The sequence below is a fragment of the Acinonyx jubatus genome, chromosome D4 (assembly GCF_027475565.1).
Source record: "Acinonyx jubatus isolate Ajub_Pintada_27869175 chromosome D4, VMU_Ajub_asm_v1.0, whole genome shotgun sequence".
In the NCBI taxonomy this organism is placed as follows: domain Eukaryota; kingdom Metazoa; phylum Chordata; class Mammalia; order Carnivora; family Felidae; genus Acinonyx; species Acinonyx jubatus.
The window spans coordinates 7,396,724-7,417,558 of record NC_069391.1 but is presented as its reverse complement, the minus strand read 5'-3'; the positions used below and the strand labels follow the sequence as shown (position 1 = coordinate 7,417,558).

The 20,835-nt window shown below is 56.8% G+C and overlaps 2 protein-coding genes and 1 long non-coding RNA gene across 4 annotated transcripts in view; 2 read left to right on the top strand and 1 right to left on the bottom strand.

Moving 5' to 3' along the window:
* The first annotated feature begins 371 nt into the window (after window positions 1–371).
* Window positions 372–13,498, top strand: SLC27A4 (solute carrier family 27 member 4). Its single transcript, XM_015062375.3, has 13 exons — window positions 372–546; window positions 1,868–2,034; window positions 3,624–4,018; window positions 5,428–5,586; window positions 6,686–6,755; window positions 6,855–6,946; window positions 7,755–7,864; window positions 8,075–8,284; window positions 8,579–8,705; window positions 9,354–9,491; window positions 9,670–9,834; window positions 9,928–10,074; window positions 12,622–13,498. The coding sequence occupies exons 2-13, from the start codon at window positions 1,874–1,876 to the stop codon at window positions 12,777–12,779; spliced, it is 1,932 nt and encodes a 643-aa protein (XP_014917861.1). The 5' UTR covers window positions 372–546; window positions 1,868–1,873; the 3' UTR covers window positions 12,780–13,498.
* Window positions 10,069–20,156, bottom strand: LOC106966276 (uncharacterized). 2 transcript variants are annotated; one of them, XR_008290909.1, is made up of 3 exons: window positions 18,990–20,156; window positions 11,982–12,083; window positions 10,069–11,499 (listed from the first exon to the last, which is right to left on the bottom strand). It is a non-coding gene; the product is annotated as an uncharacterized LOC106966276 (long non-coding RNA). The 2 variants fall into 2 exon arrangements; XR_003412870.2 differs by having other exon boundaries at window positions 18,936–20,155.
* Window positions 19,816–20,835, top strand: part of URM1 (ubiquitin related modifier 1) — a 15,294-nt gene continuing 14,274 nt past the window's right edge. The window contains exon 1 of the mRNA XM_015062374.3: window positions 19,816–19,897. Within this exon, the coding sequence (XP_014917860.1) occupies window positions 19,863–19,897 (35 nt within the window). The 5' untranslated portion in view covers window positions 19,816–19,862. The remainder of the gene's footprint in view (window positions 19,898–20,835) is intronic.

Here is a 20,835-nt window from a genome sequence, read left to right as displayed (position 1 = left end):
CGGACTCTGGATTCTCCGCCCACGATGCTGGCGGGGGTGTTCCCCCCACGTCCGAACGCCCTGGGCTGGGGGCGCAGGACCCGCTCCCAGCCCGCGGGTCTCCTCCCGTCCCGGGGGTCTCCGCGGCGGGGCCGGGCAGGGCGGCGCGGACTACAACTCCCAGCGTGCCGCGCGGGATGCCGCCCGAGGCCGTCGCGCGCGCAGGGCGGGCTGGGCCGGGCGGCGTCGGCGCGTTGGAGCTGCGCGTCGCCGCGGTCTCTGCGGCTCTCCGGCCGTAGGGAAGGCGCGGGAGGCGGTGCTGCGGGCCGGCGCAGCCGGTTTGGGGTTGCAGGAGGCGGGCGGGGGAGGAGCGCCGCGGGCGGGCGGGGCCGGGCGGCAGGCGGGGCTGGCCGGGCGGCCGGGCCATGCAGGGCGCAGAGCCGGCAAAGCTCTGCTGAGACTTGGCTCTGCGCGCCCAGGGGCGGCTGATGCCCCCAGCGTTCCCCACTCCGCTGCCGCAGCCAGGCCGCATCTGGACGGGGCACCGCGCGGCGGGGCCGACGCTGGGTGAGCAAAAGCCAGGCCAGTGGGTCCCCGGGCGGGGAATGTGCCCGGCTGAGTCTTGGGGAGGTGGCGCGGCCGGCTGGGATGAGGGACGCACCCTGCTGTTGTGTCTCCTTGCCGGGCGCTCTGCTGCCCTGGCTCCTTAGGGGCGAGGGCGGTTCGCAGTGACCAGGGACGGGGGCGCGAGGTATCTCGGCATCCCTTTCCCTTCTCGTCCCATCCCCCAGCCATCCAGGATGGGTTCCTGTTCTCTGCCCTGGCCGGTTCTGGGAGGTCTGAGGACCTTAGAGACCTTGGCATTGGATTTAGGAGTGCTGGTTTGGTCTCCCTCCCGGCTTTTGATTTTCCCGTGGAGAAGGGGGAGATGGCATGTAAGGGCTCCCTGTGGTCCAGACCGTGTCCTCATACTGGCTTGGAGACTCTCAGGCTACATCACAGCCGTGACCTTCAGCCCCCACCCACGAATCGGAGAACCCTGCAAGAAAACGGAGTCCCATCTGCTTCCTCTTGAGCAAGTCCCTAAGGCTCCAGGAGAAGAGCCCAAGACTCCTAATCTCAGTCCAGTCAGCTGTTCCCCTTCCCCTATAGCCCAATCCCTAAAGATGCATGTAAATGGCTTGCTGAGTGTGTTTGTAAGGGGGTGCCTTCAGTGCCCTCTTGTGCTCCCTCAATCACCTTTCCCCTCTAGGCGGTCATCTCTCAGGCACCTCCAGGCTCTAACCCGTTTGCTCTGCCGCCCTCTGTGGGCCAGCAGAAACATGGCACCCTGCGAGTTTGTGGGCAGAGACTCCGCCAGGCCCCTTTCCGGGGAGCTTGCCCCTTTGGGTGTTGTGGCTTGGCCTGGTCATCCAGAGACCCAAAGACCCATCCTTGAGTATTTGGATGAGGAGTCAAGCCAGAGACGCTTAAGTTAATACCCCCTCCAAGACATTTTGGTTCAAGATCCTGGATGTCAGGAGGGTAGACTGTCCTGTTTTGGCTGGAAGGGCTTCCAAGAGCAATTCTCACTTACACCATAGCACAGAGGGGGAGACTAAGGCCTAAAGTAGGAAAGGAACTTACCCAAGGTCACTGGAAGAGTCGTAGGAGGACTAAGGGGCTAGAATCTAGCCTCTGCATCTCAGCCATGGAATTACTCATCTCTAGTCCCGTGCTTCTAGCCTGTTTCAAGACAGCTGTGGAAAGGGACCCCATCCTCAGCTGCCTACTCAGTATGGCTAAGCCTCACCTCACTACAGGTTGACCCTTAGGATCATAGTAGCTGCCTAGGCCAGGAGGTAGGGGACATAGACATTTGGCTCCACTGACTGCTCTGTGCCCACAGGCCGCAATGCTGCTCGGGGCGTCTCTGGTGGGGGTGTTGCTGTTCTCCAAGCTGGTGCTGAAACTGCCTTGGACTCAAGTGGGGTTCTCCCTGCTGTTCCTCTACCTGGGATCTGGAGGCTGGCGCTTTGTCCGAATCTTCATCAAGACCATAAGGCGTGATGTCTTGTGAGTATTTGGTCCAGCCCATCTTGGGGTCTCCCTAATTCCCCAGATTTCTCCAGACCAGACCAGGGCACCTGGGCCCCAGAGGAGGAACCTCTGCTCTACCTCCTTCCCCCAGCAGTAGTACCTGGTATCTCCATCTTCCAAGATGAAAGTCTTCTCCTAGGGCATCTCCCTAACTTGATGCTGTTTAGCCTAGGGCAGACTTAGGGGCCCAGGACATGCACTGAATGCCAGGTGTGTTGAGAAGACATCTACAAAGAGTCCTGAGGACATGTTTTAATTAGTGAGATGATGAAGAGGAACCCTGTGGGAAGGACCCTGTACCTTGGGTTGGCATGAGTCTAAGAGGGCACAGAGGTCAGAGCAGGGCCCTGAAACACATGCGTGGAGGAACCTGCTCCCCAAAGAAAGTCAGGTAGGGTCTATAGGGCCGTCCTGTGCCAGAAACACCTGCTGCTACCTGCTCTGTGCGAGGCATCGGGCTGGCTCTGGGACCCAGGGAGGAACAAGGGAGACCTAGTCCTGGGCCCGGCTCAGTCTGGTCAGGGAGATGAGAAGGTGATACAGTAAATCCCTAAACTCACAATGTTGTGTGGGCAGAGACTCTGGCCATCTTGCTCACAGTGGTGTCCCAGTGCTCGGCACAGTGACCCACACTCAGAACAGGCAGCTCGCTCATCTGAATTGACTGCAAAAGGAGGTATCGAGCGGCCACTGCAGGAGGGGCGGTAGCAGAGAGCTGTGAGAGTATGGAGCAGGGAGAGAGGGCTTTAGGCGTAAGCCTTGGGGAATCAGGGAGGCCTGGAGGACAAACAGCTATAGTTAAAAGGCTCCTCCAGGTGATGGGAGCAGGCATAGAAGAGTGGAGCTCCAGTGGCACAATTGGTTAGCACGTGGTACTTATACAACAGAATAGGCATAGAAGTCAGGGAGCTAGGAGGGTTCAGGGGTCAGAGGTGGCAGTGGCGGGCAGGAAAAGGGGATATTGCCAAGTGATTCCGCATCACCTAGTGAAGCTCTGTGCCCGGTACTGAGTGAGACCCCGGGGGGTCTCAGGGAGCAAGCAGGATGGAGCCCCTGCTGGGCTCACAGGGAGGGAGACCGAACAAATCACAAACTTATCCTTTATTTACTGTGAGAGTGGTCTGGAGAGGTTGCAGTACAGGGCTGTGGGAGGTCCCAGATGACCTGGGACTTTGACTTGGGCCCCAGAATCTTGGAAGACTCTGACAGAACACTAGATTCCAAGAAGAGCTTCAAGGGTCCTGGGTGTTACACTCTGGAGCCAGAGAGGACTGAGATTGTGATCTTAGCTTGTCGCAGCCTGGGCGAGCCGTGGTGCTTCAGGGCCTCGCTTTCTCCCTTGTACTGAGGAGGGAGTCATCCCCCGGGGGTCCCTGGTGTTATTGTGAGGCATCAGTGGGCTGGTGCCTGTAATGGTGCCCAGCACACAGGTGCTGGGAAACGGGAGTGTTGCAAGTGATCGGGCTCAGGAGCCTCAGGCCCGTGGGACAGCAGCCTGGGCCAGGGTGTCGGGAACCCTGCTTCCAACCCCAGCGGTCACGGCTCCCTTGCTTGCTCCCACCTAGCGGCGGCATAGTGCTCCTGAAGGTGAAGGCAAAGGTCCGGCGGTACCTGCGGGAGCGGCGGACAGTGCCCATTTTGTTTGCCTCCACGGTCCGGCGCCACCCTGACAAAACAGCCTTGATCTTTGAGGGCACAGACACACATTGGACCTTCCGCCAGCTGGATGACTACTCAAGCAGCGTGGCCAACTTCCTACAGGCTCAGGGCCTGGCCTCGGGCGACGTGGCTGCCCTCTTCATGGAGAACCGCAACGAGTTCGTGGGCCTATGGCTGGGCATGGCCAAGCTGGGTGTGGAGGCAGCACTCATCAACACCAACCTGCGGCGGGACGCCCTGCGCCACTGCCTGACCACTTCCCAGGCCAAGGTCCTCATCTTTGGCAGTGAGATGGCTCCAGGTGAGCCCCTGGGGTGTGGGGTCAGGCAGGGAGTCCCACAGCATCTTGCACAGACTACAGCCCCCTTCTGGGCCTGAGGGAGGCTATGTGGTTCAGAGGTTAAGGGCATGAGCCTTGGTGTCCGATGGCCTGGCCTCTGCCACTGGTAAGCTGGAGATCCTGAGGAAGAGACTGGAAATGTCTGTGTCTCTGTTTTCTCACTGTCCTACCTACCCCATACTGTTTTTAAGAAGATACTTTGCCTGCAGCACTAACAAAGTAGCTGATGCTAGGTGAGCCCTCAGCTATGATGGTAACCATTCTTATGAGTAATTAGGCCTCATTTGCTTCATCTATAAAATGGAAACAATCTCTTTTCTGCTGTCTGGCAGAGCTTATGTTATTTGCCGCGGTGTGGAGCGCTGACCAAGACTGAGCTTGGTGCTTTAATAGGCAGCTCTAGGGGTGCCTGGTGGCTTAGTCGGTTGAGCGTCCAACTTCAGCTGAGGTCATGATCTCAGTTCGTGAGTTCGAGCCCCGCGCCAGGCTCTGTGCTGACAGCTCAGATCCCGGAGCCTGCTTCAGAATCTGTGCCTTCCTTTCTCCCCCTCCCTGCTGGTGCTCTGTTTCTCTCTCTCAAATATAAATAAACGTTAAAAAAAATTTAATAAGCAGCTCTAATCTTCACAAAGCCTGGTGAAGTAGGGATGGCTGTCTCGGCTTTACAGATGAGGAGACAGAGGTTCCGAGTGGTGTGAGGAGATCATCTAAGGTCACACAGAGGCAGGATTTCATCTTGGGCTTGACCAGTGTCCCCTGTCCCGCATGGCTATGGTGCGGGAGGACGGCCAGGGAAGGTGACTGAAATGCAGAATGGGAGAGGAACGATGCAGCAGGGAGAGGGGAGAGGGTTGGACAAATGTAAAGGGAGACCGAGGAAGTGGGGCTGAGGGGGCCGGGACTGGCCTGTGCCTGGTGCGGGTGAGCACCTGGACCGTGGTAGTGCACAGGGGAGCCTGAGAGAAGGCTCCCACCCTCTGCCCCTCCATGCCTCCTTTCCAACCACACACGAGCGTGGCACAGTGTGTAAAGGCACAGACCTTGGTGTGCGGTACAGCTGGTCATTCTAGCTGTGAGCAGGCCCTGCCGTCCTGGGAGCCTCGTCTCCTCATCTACACAATGGGCTGCCGTTGGTACCTGGGCTGTGTGAGCAGGAGAGCACACGGAAGGAGCCCGCCGTGTAGCTCCGTAGCAGCTAGGGAGCTGTTGCTCTTGTCAGTATCTTTCTTACAATGAGGCTGGTGCTTCACCATCGTGCCCCCCACACACAGCCAGTCTCCCCTGATGACATGCCAGCCTTGACACAAGCAGAGGTCCTGAGGACATGGGGTCCCTGGCCTGCCCCCTGATCAGCCCTGTCTTCCCCACAGCCATCTTTGAAATCCATGCCAGCCTGGACCCTTCGCTCAGCCTCTTCTGCTCCGGCCCCTGGGAGCCCGGCACGGTGCCCGTCGGCACAGAGCACCTGGACCCCCTGCTGGAAGATGCCCCCAAGCACCTGCCCAGTAGCCCTGACAAGGGCTTCACAGGTGAGTCCCCTGCCCCACAGAGGGGTTCTCAGAGGGGCTCAGGACAGAGCGCTGACCTCAGGGCGGGAGGCCTGCATACTCCTGCAGACTTGTCATGTGACCTGGAGTGAGTCATATCACCTACCTTTTTCCATCTGGGAAGATGGGCACAGTTACTATGGGTCACTCTGAAGGTTAAATGAGCTGAAGATGCCAGGCACGGTGCCAAGCACTCGGGAGCTCACAAAACCTGATTCTTGGACTTGTTGAACGAGCCTTCATCGCTGCCCAAATGTGCAAGATCACGTGGAGCCCAAGAAACTGCTGGGTCTGAATTTCGGCTGGGGTTGGACCGGGGGCAAGACCCTCTAAATATTCACCCAGCACCTGTTTGGTGCCGGCCCCTGTCAGCCTGCGATCCTCTCCCTGCCCTAGACTGTCCTGCCTGCCCATCCCCTCCTCCAGGCAGCCGTCTGACCCTGTAGCCTCTCCTCTATGCTCCACCCTGCCCTATGGAACCCCCAGCTTGCTGCGCCACCCAGAGGGCGAGAGCTGGTGCTGAGCACATTCAGCAGCCCCTCTGCTTCCCTCGTGTCCCGGAGCACCTGAGCTGCCCTCTGAGCCTCGGTTCCCACAGCTATAAAATCAGGGGTGGTAATGGAACCTATTTTATGGAGTGGCTTTGAAGATTGTAAAAGATAACAGTGGAAAACTAGGGTGTGACAAGAAGTGCTCAGTAACCGGTCATTGTCATTGCGGTCATTTCATCTCTGTCATACGTGGATTTTGTCTCCCGGTGCTTTTGTAAGCTACTTGAAGACAGGGTGTCTGTCTGGGTCAGCCTGGTGTCCTCATGGTGTCCAGCCCTTGGCATCAGCAGGCATCCAGAGGGCATGAGATGGTTGACACACAGCGTGCAGCTGTCCCACAGCGTTCCTGACCTAGAACCCCCAGCCCAGTGGGGAAACTAATGTGACAGCCCCTGACCTGGGCTACAGGGTGGGATGGAGAAGTGGTCTGTGGTACAGAAGTTCCCTGGGCACTGTCCTTCCTGCAGATAATGCCTCCCCAGCCCTGTGCTGTCCCTTCTCAAAGCCATTTATGTGTCTGTTTTCTTTAGATAAGCTCTTCTACATCTACACATCAGGCACCACAGGGATGCCCAAAGCCGCCATTGTGGTGCACAGCAGGTAAGGGGCAAGGCTCCTGGGGGGAGGACTGGGGGTGGTGGGACCCAGGGGCCTCTCTTCCTCCTTTCCAGGGCCCACCGAACACTCTGTGCCCTCCAGGTATTACCGCATGGCTGCCCTGGTGTACTACGGATTCCGAATGCGGCCGGACGACGTTGTCTATGACTGCCTGCCCCTCTACCACTCAGCAGGTAGTACTGGGCCCTTCCTCTCAGTCTCTGGCACCCCAGGCCTCAGGAGCCCCCCCAACCCCCTCAGCAGGCAGCATCTTGTGGTAGAAACACATGAGCTTTGGAGTCAAATCTGGGTTAAAATTCAGAGGTAGCCATTGACTGGACCTCTGAATGAAGACAGCAACGTGAACCTCACAGCTTGTGTGTCCGCAACACACAGGACACCTGGGTTAGTCTGTTCATTTTCATGGGTGTGCACACACTTGCTGCTTGGTCTTAGGAGCTTTAGGGAAGACAGAGATGGAATAAATATAGTTCCTGCCCTCAAGGTGCTTAGAGTCAGATGTGTATTTAAGGCAGGATGAAGGATGGAACCCCAACCTGACTTTAATTCGGGAAATGACATGGTGAGTGCGGAGACAGGCAGGTAGCAGGAGCTCAGCTCAAGAGAAGAGCCCAGTGATGGCCAGGAAAGCTTCCTGGAGGAGATGCATTCAAGTCAGGCAGATGTGAGGTGCAGAAGCCAGGTGGGCTAGCTTGTTCCCCCCTGGATGAATGGCAGCATTACAGGTACAGGAGCAGGAGCTTGGGGCCAGCTCCAGAGGCCCCAGGGAACAGTCTAAGGAGTATGCACTTGATCCCACACTGGGGAGGTACTGGGGAGCCATGGAAGACTAGGGGAGAGGTATGATTAGTGCTGGAGGAACAGGACAGGAAAGAGGGACTGGGGGAAGGGCCTTTGAGGAGACGGGCTGGACAAGAGGAGGCTCTGGAGGGAGGGGTCTCCTGGCTCCCAGACCTCCATGGCCCATCCCTTCACCTTCAGGAAACATTGTGGGAATCGGGCAGTGCCTGCTCCATGGCATGACGGTGGTGATCCGGAAGAAGTTCTCAGCCTCCCGGTTCTGGGACGATTGTATTAAGTACAACTGCACAGTGAGTGAGGAGGGCAGGGGATGAGCCGTCCCTGTCCCCTTGTGACCGAGCAGCCCCACTCAGGGACGTCAGTCTTACAGCTAAGGCCAATTGTTCACTGGGGGCAACATTCCCATTGTTCGGATGGGGAGGCTAAGGCCCGGGGCCTACAGGATTGGGAGGTGAAGTGAGAGCAGCCACGGGCCAGCCTCACTCCAGGTCCACCCACAGATTGTGCAGTACATCGGCGAGTTGTGCCGGTACCTCCTGAACCAGCCGCCCCGGGAGGCGGAGCACCAGCACCAGGTGCGCATGGCACTCGGCAATGGCCTCCGCCAGTCCATCTGGACCGACTTTTCTAGCCGCTTCCACATCCCCCAGGTGGCCGAGTTCTACGGGGCCACCGAGTGTAACTGCAGTGTGGGCAACTTCGACAGCCAGGTGGGCAGTGGGGCGGTGGAGGGCGGGCAGGGTCCAGTGTGGAGTGTGGTGGGCACCAGAGCCTCCACTGTCTGGTTAGGGCGGGCAGGGTCCAGCACAGAGGGTGGTGGGTACCAGAGCCTCCGCTGTCTGGTTAGGGCGGGCAGGGTCCAGCACAGAGGGTGGTGGGCACCAAAGCCTCCGCTGTCCGGTTAGGGCAAGGCAGTCATGGGAGTGTGAGGGCCAGGCCCCCCAACACTGGCTAGTCTCAGGCCTGTGGCGGGAGAGCCCAGGTCCAAGTCTTGGCCTTTGCAGGTGGGGGCATGTGGCTTCAACAGCCGCATCCTGTCCTTTGTGTACCCCATCCGGCTGGTGCGAGTCAACGAGGACACCATGGAACTGATCCGGGGGCCCAATGGCCTCTGCCTTCCCTGCCAGCCAGGTCTGCCCCGGGGCTGGAAGTGTGGGCAGAGCAGGGGAGGTTGGCCTGGGAGATGGGACTGGGATGGGTGAGTGGGAAGCCCTTATTCTGACCAGTGGCTGTCACTCAGCTCTTCTCTTATAGCTACGAGTCCTCTTTCTTCATCCATCTGTCCCTCCATTCCTTGTCCTCTCTACCCATCAGTCAATTAACTCACTGTCGTGTGGAGGATGCTGGGATTGATCCTGGCTCAGCCCCTTAGCTCTGTGCCCAAGTCCCCTCATCTGCCAGTGAGGCTGATGGCGGCGCTGCCTCCTGCGGCTGCCCTGGGGGTCACGTATGGCAAAGAACGGACCGCTCTCTGAACAGAGCCAGGGGCCCAAGGAGTGCTGGCCCTGGTCAGGCTGTCCCCATAGTGCTTGGCCACCCTTTTGTATCGTTCATCTTTCCATCTCACAGGCGTTACTCAGACATTACTGAGTGCCCATGTGCCGCAGACCCGCCCAGAGAAGCTCCCTGCCCTCCGGGCTCCCGCACCGGAGCAGGGCAGCGTTTCTGTGGGAAGCAGTGTGAACAGAAGTCAAATCAAGATGCAGGGCACATTGCGGGGGGGGGGGGGGGGGGGCTGGTGGTGGAGGAGGCCTAACCCTAACCCTTCCCTGCACCCAGGTGAGCCAGGCCAGCTAGTGGGCCGCATCATCCAGCAGGATCCCCTGCGGCGCTTTGACGGCTACCTCAACCAGGGTGCCAACAATAAGAAGATTGCCAAGGACGTCTTCCAAAAGGGAGACCAGGCCTACCTCACCGGTGGGTGGGCACCAGCCCCTTTGGGGTGGGCAGGGTGGAGAGGAATGAAGGGGCCCTCGCCCACCTGCAGAGAACACCTGCCCCAGGACGCCCCAGTCCCAGCCGTCCCTGTCCAGAAGATCCCGGGGTCTGGTGAGGCCTGCCGGCCCCAGCCCTGCCTCACACAGCGCCCTCCTAGGTGACGTGCTGGTGATGGACGAGCTGGGCTATCTGTACTTCCGAGACCGCACGGGAGACACGTTCCGCTGGAAAGGCGAGAATGTGTCCACCACCGAGGTAGAGGGCACACTCAGCCGCCTGCTGGACATGGCCGACGTGGCAGTGTATGGTGTCGGGGTGCCAGGTATCTGTGGGCTGGTGGGAGCTGCCAGGTGTGGGTGGGAGGCACCCCCAGGGGGCACAGCCAGCTCCTCACGGTCCGTGCTGCTGCCTCCAGGAACCGAGGGCCGGGCTGGAATGGCTGCGGTGGCCAACCCTGCTGGCAGCTGTGACCTGGAGCATTTTGCACAGCTGCTGGAGAAGGAGCTGCCCCTGTATGCCCGCCCCATCTTCCTGCGCTTCCTGCCTGAGCTGCACAAAACGGGTATGTCCCCTCCCCTGCTCCAGCTTACAGGCCCCAGGCCTGTGCCCCTTCTTGGTTCCTTTTGGAGAGACCCGGGCGGCTGTCATTTGACCTTTACCCACAGCATTGCTGTGTCGTTGGTAAGCAGACCTCCCTGTGTACAAGTGAATGGACTGAGCCTTCAGAGAGAGAAGGTTCATACGTCCGTTAGCGGGACGAATGTTTACTGAGTACCTACTATGTGCCTGCCAGGCTCTGTGCTAGGCCTTTGGGGATATAGGTAACAAATTCTGATGGGACCTTTGCCTTCTTGAAGCCTGTTCAGCGGTAGGGGAGGCAGCAGAGGACACGGAATTCCAAATTGAAAGGACAGAATACAGATCAAACTGACAGAAAAGCAAATGAATGGGGGTGGGGTGCCTGGGAGGCCCCCCTGAGGAAGTGATGTTTGAGCTGAGACCTGAATGAAAGGGCGGGGTTTGTGGGGTGGGAGGCATTCCAGGCAGGTCCTGAGACAGGACGGCACTTGGCCAAGAGAGGAAGGAAAGGAGGCCCCCAAAGCTGGAGCCAAGGGAGGGGGGGTGGGGGCAGGCAGTGATGTCAGGTGGGGCAGAGAGGTCAGTGGAGACCAGAAGACTCTGTGGGCTGGGGAGGGGCCTGGACTATGTCCAGGCAGTAGGGAGCCACAGAAGTGTTTGAGTAGAGCAGTGACCTATGTCAGGTGCATGTTCCACACAGTCCTCTGAATGCCATGTGGAGTGCAGGAGAGGGCTGCAGACAGCCCCAGGGGAGTGGGGAGACGAGTGAGGGGCTCTTGCTGTTGTCCAGGCGAGAGGTGAGTGGTGGGTCCACGGTCACATAGCAGGGCAGTGCCAGCCTCTGTCTGTTGGACCACTGACGGGTCCCCTGATGGGCAGGAAGTCTGGGGGTCCTGCCCAGTCCTGCCCCCAGCTTGCCTTAGTGCTTGTTGCCCTGTCCGGACTCTCCCCCTGCTCAGCCTCAGGCCACCTCCCATACGCTCATCATGTCAAGCCCTGCCCTGCTGGAAGGCCTGCCCTGACCGAGGTGGCCCCTGCCAGGTAGTAGGCCCCTAGGAGCACCTGAACAGTGCATGACTGAGCCTGAGAGCTCCTGAGTTTTGGGTGACAGCTGACTTCTCTGTGCAGGAGAGGCAGGGAAGCCGTCAGCCCTCAGGTTTCAGAGGGTTTGCTACAGCACAAACACCCCAAAACTTACTTTAGGGCATAAAACAGTCATGTTTTTGCTCTCAGTGGTGGGTCAGCAATTTGGGGTCAAGTTCAGCTGAGCAGTTCTGCTGCTGGCCCCCCCTGGAGTGGAAGAGCTGCCATCGCTTGTGACTCAGCTGGGGCTGGAGGGGCCAGGATGATGTCCTTACCCACCCGTCTGGCTCCCGGCCGGTTGGTTCTGCAGCGCTGGCCAACAGACCTGTGTGTGAGGATGATGATGTTCTGTATGTGCGCTGACCGGCATGGCAGCCACTAGCCCTGCGTAGCTACTGAGCCCTTTTTTAAATGGGGCCGGTATGACTGAGGAACTGAATTTGACATTTTGCTTAATTTTAATTAAATGTGTGTGGTCTCGTATGGCCAGTGGCTCTCCTACTGGATAGTGCCAGCCCAGGGGGCTTTCCTGGGATGTTTCCCCTCTGTTCTGCGTGGCTTCCCAGCCTTCAGAGACCACACCGGTGTCAGGCACTGCCAGGAGGGAGGGAGTAGAAGCTGCAAAGCCCCTCGAGGCCTGGACCCAGCACTCGAATGTTCTGTTGGTAAAGCAAGTCACAAGGCCAGTTTGGGTTCAGGTGGGGGATGGAAAAAGACTCCAGCTCTTGCTGGGAGACATGGCCAAGCCACAAGGTGGTGGAGTACGCGTCCAGGGAGGGAAGGAATCGGGCAATTTGTCATACATACCTGGATTCAAATCCCAGTTCCAGCGTTGATGAGCTGTGTGATGTTGGCCCCGGGGGCGTGTCTCACTGCGCCAGTCTCTCCTGCCCTGTAGGGGTGATGCCCCTAAGGAGAGATGGGGAATTTACATTACGAGTGCTGAGAAAACATTGCTGCCTGTTGAAACGACTTCAGATATGTTAAAAGCTGAAAATGACATGCATCGTAGAATCCATAGAAGAGTGTTGAGCACCTGCCTCTGGGGTTGATGTGCAGATTAAATTAGATCAGGCCCTTCCCTGGGAGGTGCTCAAAGCCCAGATCTGAGTTCTGGTCCTCACTCTGCTGTCACTCAGTGTGTGTGGCCTTAGATGGATAGTTTCCCTTCTTTGGTTGTCAGTTTCCCCATTTGCAAAAAGAAGACGGGTAATGCAGCCCCCCCCCCCCACCCCTGCACCAGGGCTGCTCTGAAAAGCAGGATATAATGTAATTAACTGGAGCCTCCTTTGCAAACTGTAAAGGGCTTGGCCCTACCGTGCTCTAGGCCGCTTTCCCGTGTTCTCTCCAGCCTTCCTTCTCTGTCCCTCTTCAGCTTTGGTGGGCAGCTTCCTGAGGCCCAGGCCCCTGCCCTGCACCCTCTGATCCATCCCCATTGCTCCCTCAGGGACCTTCAAGCTACAGAAGACAGAGCTGCGGAAGGAAGGCTTTGACCCATCAGTTGTGAGAGACCCACTGTTCTACTTGGATACCCGGAAGGGCCGCTACATCCCGCTGGACCAAGAGGCCTACGCCCGCATCCAGGCAGGCGAGGAGAAGCTGTGATTTGCCCCTGAGTCCCTCTAAGGGCCAGTGGGTGCAGGATCCAGAGCCCCAGCTCCCACCCCAGAGGGGTCATGGGCGATGCCAGACCAAAGCAAGCAGGGCCCAGCACCTCCGCCCCGAGGTGCTGACCCCCTCCCCATCAAAACTGCCAAGTGACTCACTGCCACCTCCCCCTGCCCCCCAAGAGGGCTTTCTGTGAAAGCCTCATGTCCGCATTACGTCTTCGAGGCCAGGTGGGGCCTCTAGGCCCCAGGCTAAGATGGACTGGGTGCCTCAGGAGGACGTCTTGGGTCAGGGCAGGGCCAGGTGGAGGGTCGCCAAGCACTCCCCCAAAAGCAGGGAGCTTGTAAATGGGACCAGGGCAGAAGCCCCCAGACTCGGGAAGCCAGCAGAGTGGGCAGGGGCTGCAGTGGCTGTTGGTCAGGTGGCTGAAGAGGGTCCTAGCCCTGGAGCTGTTCCAGTGTCGCTCAGCACTGCCTGCGCCTCAGGGAGGGTAGGAGGACCACCCTGACCTGCAGCAGGCAGTCTGGACTGAGCCCCCCACCCCGCCCCGCCACCATCCTTCTCCTCGGTGGCTGCCTGGCTGCCCCTCAGGTGGGACCTTTCTCTTTGTAGGTCAGTCTGTGTCACTTTCTCCATCTCAGTCCTGGGCCGGTTATGAGAGGAGCAGGGGTAGAGGGGGTCACTCAGGGGCCAATAAACTGCCTTGACTCCCCCTAGCCTGTGTGCGTGCCACCTGAGCTCACCCTACCTGCTCAGGCCCCACCTCCTGCCCCTCCGGCCCACCCACTCACTCCGACTTAGGGATGTAGCGGTTAAGATGCCTTCAGTGAGTTGGCAAAGTGTTTAATAGTGTGAGCTTGAAAGTCCAAACCAGCCGTGTCACTTCTGAGTTCGTGGCCTAGGGCAAGTGACTCAGTCTCCTCTTCTGTGAAAGGGGAGTAATCAGGAGGATTTCAGAGAACAAAGGGACCCATTTTGAGGAAAGGGCTGTTCAGAGCCTTTGAGGGAGAAAACTCTAACCCAGGATGGGATCCCGTCTCCAGACCCTCACTTGTGCTGTTCGCCTTGCCTGGGGTGCATTTCTCCAGGGGTTCAGTGGCTGTGCAAAAGCCAGAGCAGGACTGCCTGACCAGCTGGGGCAGAGTCCAGGAAAAAGCTTCCTGGAGCGGTGTTACCAGAGCTGCAGCAATCAGCAGCGCCAGTGGAAAGCCAGCTGTCTCCTGGGCCCCATCACTGGAGTCACACCCAGGCTGGAAATGGGTGGCCCATTGGGAAAGGGGTCCAACTCACCCCAGGGCAGTGGGCAATGTGTGCCCCTGGGGCTTCATCTTCACTGTTTAACCCTCACCACGGTCTGTCATTTGCTGAGGTCACACAGCAGTGGAGGCAGGGCGCTGGAAGGCAAACCCAAGCCCCTCTTGCTTCCTGCTGCCCCACCCGCCTGCTGGTGCAGAAGGCAACGGGAAAACCAACAGAGCTTCCATTCCACGAATGCCTGTGGAGCCAACTGTGGGCCCCGCCCTAGACCTGCAGCTGGCAGCCAGGGTGGAGGGGGGCCAAGGTGAGATCCGGGGTGCCTCCTGGGGGAGTGACTTTGAAAGAGGAATCTGATGCTGCTCAGGGGAAAATGGGGGGCAGAGCTGGAGTAGGGCCCTTGGAGAATGGTGTTGAGGGGTTTAGGAGGGAGTGGTAGGCATGGCTGCAGTGTCCCAGTGTGACCAGCAGAGGGCATGCAGAGCTTGGAGAATTCCTTCTTGGCCCTTCTCAGCCTCCAAAAGCAGAAAGGAGGGGCTGGCTGCCTCATCCCCAGGCTGGTACCCAGCCTAGAGCACTCCGTCTCTGAGGGCCCAGGGTCGGACTTCCATGGGCTGGTCCTGGCTGACAGCTTTGTATCTAACCCTTAGTAGTGAGTACTTTCCAATGGGATAGCGCTGCCACCCACCCAGGGGCCCTTATTGCTTCCTGGAGATTGAACGCAGTCACCGAAAGGCAGTATGGAGCGGTGGTTGGGTTAACAACCTCCAGCTCAAAAGGGCAGGTGCTCAAGTCCATTTGCCAGGCTAAGCCTCAGGTTCTTCTGCAAATAGAGATTTAGGGTAGTTGTGAAAATGCATTGTGCCTGGAGGTCTCTTAACTCTGTGTCTGGTGCCAATACCTGCTCAGTACACAGCAGTTACGGGGTAAAAAATGAAAAAGGATATATATACAGGTATCAGGACCCCAGACTAGGCCTGAGTTTACCACTTCCACACTGCTTCCCCCTCTGCACCACCCCCCCCTCCCCCCCCCGCCCCAGTGAAGGGCCTTGGGAGCTCTCCCATCTGCCTCTGGTCATCCTCAACCATGGCTCTGTGAGTTATGCGCACAGTAGCTTCTCAATATGTGCTTGTGAATTTAACGATAGCTACTGTTTATTGGGCATTTCCTGACATTTCTATGCTGTTTCATGGTTTACAAAGTACCGCGTTAAGTTCATCTGTGGAGCAGAGTCTAAAGGCCTGCTGGGGGCAGGGGCAGAAGCGGTGCACGGTAAGATAGACCTGGGAGCCCACTGTCCGGGGACAGGGGAGAGGGAGCTAGCGAGTTAAGAAGCAGCCGGTGAGGTAGTTAGCTGCACCCAACCCAGCGCGCTGGCCAGGTAGGCAGTTGTTTCACGGTCAGAGAGGCTATTCAAGAAAGAGTTCTCCAAGAATTGGAGTGGGAAGAGCATCCCAGACAGGAGTAGCAGCAACATGTAAAGGCCTGCAGGGCAGGTCTAGGAAAGCAATGAAGCTGCAGGGGAGTGCGCATCCGGTGTGGAGTAGGGTTGAAGCAAAGTATGAAAAATGAGTCTTTTGTGGGCACTTTCCCTTGCACACTTCCAGACAGTGGGGGCTCTGCTAGGAGGTCCCTCATCCCTCCTGGGGTCACACCCACTCCCTTCGACTTGCTAACGGCCACACCGTATGGAGCCCTTCCTATGTGCCAGGCGATTTGCAGTGCGCTACGTGTGCATCAGTTTGTTAAATCCGTAAGGAAAAGCAGCTACTATTTTTACCCCCATTCCACAGATGAAGAATCTGAGGCTCAGGGAGGCAAAGTCTCTCCAAAGACCACAGAGCCTGCGAATGGCAGCTCTGGGGGTAAGGCCCCTTCCTGGAGCCTCAGTGTTCCCATCTGCAACAGTGCCTGGGGGCCGGCAGAGGCTGGAAAGAGCCGGCCTCGAGCATCCCTGGAGGTCCTACCGCCCTCAGGACAGGCAAGTGGCCGACCGGGCCAGTGCTTGGAGTATCACTTTCAATTCCTGGGAAGAAGGTTAAATACCTCCGAGGGGCCCATTTAGGCGGTGGCGGCAAGGGAGGGGGTGACCAAGTGACTTTCAAAGGGGCCTGAATGCTCGGCCGGCCCCTCCCCCCACCGAGGAGGGGGCCCTGCTTCCTCCCAGCCTAATGATATTCCAGGCTCAGCCCTCATCTTTGGCGGCAGTTTAACCCGAGCCGGGGCGGATTTCTTTCTCACTGATCTCAGCTTGACACCCAATTAGCACAAGAATGGGAGGAGGAAGCCTGCGAGAGGCGCCTCCCAGCCTCCCGGGGCGCATGAGGGGAGCAGGCTGGAGACAAAGGGCAGCAGGCAGGGGGGCACCCGCGCCCTCGCCTCCCCTGCAGACCCCGCCTTTGTCTCCCTTGGAGCTTCTGAGGAGATAGAGGCCGCCGCCCGGGCTGGCCGGCCTGCTGGAGGAGACAGGGGATGGGGCCCAAGCCCCTCTTCTGTGTAGATCCCAGGGGAGGGCATCTGGGTGAGCCTGACCCAATGGGAGGCAGTGAGGGCCAGTGATGCTGAAGGCACTACAACCTGGGGTTGAGGCCTTAGGGGGCATGAGACACTTAGGGGCCATGGGCAAACCACTGGTTCTGAGCCTCAGTTTTCTCATTTGAAAAATGGGGATAATAGTAGTCTCTGTGAGCAGCCAATCAGGTAGTGCATGTAAACACCTGGCAGGTGGAAGGTGGGCATTCAATAAATACTCTTTTTTAAATACATTTTTTAAGTTTATTTATTTAGAGAGTGAGAGAGGGAGATCATGAGCAGGGGAGGGGCAGAGAGAGAAATCCCAAAGCAGACTCTGTCCTGTCAGCGCAGGGCCCAACTTGGGGCTCTAACTCACAAACCATGAGATCGTGACCTGAACCAAAATCAAGAGTCAGACACTCAACCCTCTGAGCCACCCAGGCGCCCCACAATAAATGCTCTTTTAATGAATATGAATATGAACTAATATTGTTACAATTAAGAGATTGAGTGGGGTAGGCTTGCGATCAGAAGGAAGGACTTTCTGAGACCCAGGCATTCACACAATGGGCTGACTTACCCAGAAGTGAGCTCCCAATCTCTGGGACTATGTAAGAAGCTGGAGGAACCCGTTTGTTGAGATATGGGAAGATGCCTCCTCTGGCCTTCCTAGGTGCCATCTCCTTCCCACCATCCCTTTGGATTTGGGCTTGTGTGACTTCTGGGAAGCCTTCTCTGATCCCAGGGCTGGATTAGGGGGCTCCGCCAGCTCCCACAGGGCCCCATGTTCCCCCTTTATAACATTGATCACACCGTGAGGTCCATTTTTACATCTCTGTCTCCTGCAACAGCCCCAGGAGGGCAGGGACCTGTTGGTTTTGTTCACTGTTGTGTTTCCAGCACCAGCTCTGGGCCTGGCACTTAAAAAGTGCTCAGTGAATGTTTGTCAGACGGATGAAGCCCTTCAAATGCTCCCTAGCTCTCATGTTCCAGCCCCAAGAGGTGGCAGTTCCTGGGGTGAGAGGATATTCAATTCTCGAAGAGGTGAGCTGAGTTCAGAGGCTCAAGGGCTTTACCTTGTTGGTAAAGAGAAGCCATTAAATGACTTTGAGCGGGGGAGTGAAAGGTGTTCACTTACTCACTCAACAAGCACTTACCAAACCCCTACAATTACAAAGCTCCTTACTGCAAGCTAAGGATCAAAGATGAATCAGACAAGATTTCTGCCCTGCAAGAGTTGGGTCTAGTGAAAGAATCTTATAATATTTTTGCTGAAAGGACCTTAGATCGTTTGGTTCCCAACCTTCTTCACAGATTGGGGAAACTGAGTGCCAGAGAGGGAAAGTGACCAACCCACAGAGCATGGTGAATATGGGGCCTTTCCATTAACCACAGGATTCCTTCGTGCTCTGAGGACCAGGCTGTGTCTGACTTGTTTTCACTTTGCCAGTGCCCTGGAACAGTGCCTAATACGTTGGAATGGCTCAGGGCTATCCACGGAGTCAAACTACAGTGAAGTCACGGCCACAGTGAGGGAGGTGGGAGGCAGGCAGACAGAGAAGAAGCAGGTACAGGTGCCAGGTGCCAGGGGTGGCGGTGGAACATTTTGGGGTTGCAAAATCAGCTTCAGGAGAGGAATCCAAATTGATGACTTTTTTTTTTTTTTTTTAAGATTTTAAGTAATCTAAGTAATCTCTACACCCAACATGGGGTTTGAACTCAAAACCCTGAGATCAAAGGTCCCATGGTCCACTGACTGAGCCAGCCAGGAGCTCCTCAAATTGGTGACTATTTGGATATGGGACAGAATTAAGAACAATGTCTAAAGTTTCTTGCTTAAGTGTTTCAGAGTGTGGCAGTGGTATCCTTGAGATGGGGAACACAGGGCAGGGCCTGTTTTAGGGAAGGAGGCGCTGTGGCAAGAACTCATTTAGTCCTCGCTACAACCCTGTGAGTTAGGGGGTGTTACTATCCCCATTTTACAGATGAGGAAACTGAGGCACAAAGATGATAAGGGACTTAATGCAAAGAAACATCTAGGAAGTGGTGGGAACTGGATACAAAGCTGGCAGCTGAACTCCCAGCTCTTAACCATTATATCATTCCACCACTGACCTTCAGACTACCCCCCCACATGCTACCAATGCTAAGTTCAATTTGGAAGTGTTGTGATTTAGACACCCCAGTATATCTACTTTACTCCACTTCTCCCCTGGCCTTTTGCAACAGGCTCCAGCGGTCTCCCATCTTCTTCCCTGTTCTTTTTAAACCATTCACACTCCAGCAAGTAAGGGTATTTTACAGTATAGTTCTAATGTCACCCCCTCCCCAAAACTTTCAAAAGCCTCCCACTGCTCTTAGAATAGAGACTGAAATTCTTACCTGGCTCTCAAGGTGTGATTTGGCCCCTGCCCCCTTCCTAGCATCATCTCTTACCAGCCCCTCTGCTCCCCAAATTCCACTTTCCTCTCTTGGTGTCCCAGCATGGTCTCCAACTCAGGGCCTTTGCATCTTCTGTCCTCCTCATTGGAATGTTTCAGAGGTTTCTCTCCACCCTCATATCCACCTACGTTACTCAGCTTTATTGCTTAGCTGTGTCCAGTCCAATTGGTTTTCTTTTTGAAGTTCCTATAACTTCAGGTCACTTCTTTCAGTTAGAGATTTTCTATTTATTAGTATGATTGATCTGTTTCTCTGATTACAGTTAGCTTCCACCACTACACTGTGAGTGCCCTAAAAGCAGGAACCCTTCTCATCCCGTTCACCACTGCACCTGTAGCACTGACCAAGATGCCTGGTACACGGAGGACGTGCAGCAAATGTCTGCTGAATGAGTAAAACCCAAATCGATAACCAAAGGAGCGCCCGGATAGCGACTCAATAGCTCAGGAGAGATTTCTGGGCTGGAAATAAAGACTTGTAGTCACTTATAATTCAAGTCAAGTCAAGTCAAGACGAATGGACGGGCTCACCCAAGCGGTGTGCGGGCTTAAGACAGACTTGTAACTTTTGCAAGATAAGCAGTAACGTGGCTCACAGGTACGACGCAAAGATGCCCGGGCTCCCCGCCTAGCTGTGGCTCGCACAAGCCGCTGCCCACTTAGCTCCCTGAGGCCCGTCCCAGAAAGGTAGGTGACCAACTCATGAGCCCCTAACGAGACCCGCGACCTACCCGCCTAGCTCCCGGCCTTCCTCCAATGGCTGCGGAGGATGACCCTCTGGGCACCGCCTCTTCCGCTCGTGGCGACCGGAAGTGGGCGGGAGGGCCGGAAGTTTAAGGGAATTTCCTGTGAGCTCGGCTTCCTCAACATGGCAGCGCCCTTGTCGGTGGAGGTGGAGTTCGGGTGAGTCACAGAGCTGGGGCACTGTGGGGATGGATTGAAGTCGTCGGGCCCGGAACTCCCCTCCCTCTGCTTTGGGGCCTGTCACGACCGAATCGCTGAGGCTCCTGGCGCCTTCCCAGAGCTACGCCACCCGCCTCGAAGAGTCTGAGAGGCTCGGTCTCCCTTGGCGACGAGACCGTATGTCCGGGAATAGAGGCGCAAGCCCGGGCGTGGAGGTGTCCTCTGGGCACTCCTCAGTTGCCCCGTGCCCTGCCGGACTCAAAAGGCATGACGTTAGCAGGCGGCCTCCTTACCTTGTTTACTAATCTCGTTTTGGACCAGTCCCGTTTGTCTGGCATCTGAGCTCCTAGAACCGAAAAGGACTACCCTTCACCCCCAGATTTCTTCTTCGGGCAGCAATTTCCGCTTACACGGTTCCTGGAGCCTTGTTTCTCATGGGATGTGTGGCCAAGGCGGCACTCCTTCTCTTTCCCAGGATTTGGGGATGTTAAACAGACCTGAACCTTTTTCAGGTCCTTCAGTAAACTGGCTGATTGCCTTCTGCAGATCTTGAGTCAGGCGAAGATACGGGGATAAATAAATAGCACAGTGGAGGAGAATAAGTTGACAGTGCAGTTACACACAAGACAAGAGGAGCAGGAGTGGGACACACACACCCAATAGCTGAAGACACACACATCAGGGAGGAAGTCTCCTCAAGCCACTATCTTCTATCCCCTACAAACGAGTTTGTCGTGTGATTTCAGAGCTGAGAGAAACTGCAGAGCTTGGAGGGAAGGCAAAGGAACTGAGACCCAAGAGATGGGTGGTATAATTTCGAGTCACATGGAAAAAGCTGGGACTAGATGTGTGTGTGCACGTGTGTGTGTGTGAAGGTAAACAAGCCAAGGCTTATATGAAAGGAAAAATCTGAAATGGTAATCTAAAACCTCTACCCA

Coding starts and splice junctions, on each gene's coding strand:
- SLC27A4 (XM_015062375.3), top strand. CDS start 1,874: ATGCTGCTCGGGGCGTCTCTGGTGGGGGTGTTGCTGTTCTCCAAGCTG. Junction 6,756..6,854: donor GCCATTGTGGTGCACAGCAG/GTAAGGGGCAAG, acceptor TGTGCCCTCCAG/GTATTACCGCATGGCTGCCC. Junction 9,835..9,927: donor GTATGGTGTCGGGGTGCCAG/GTATCTGTGGGC, acceptor TGCTGCCTCCAG/GAACCGAGGGCCGGGCTGGA.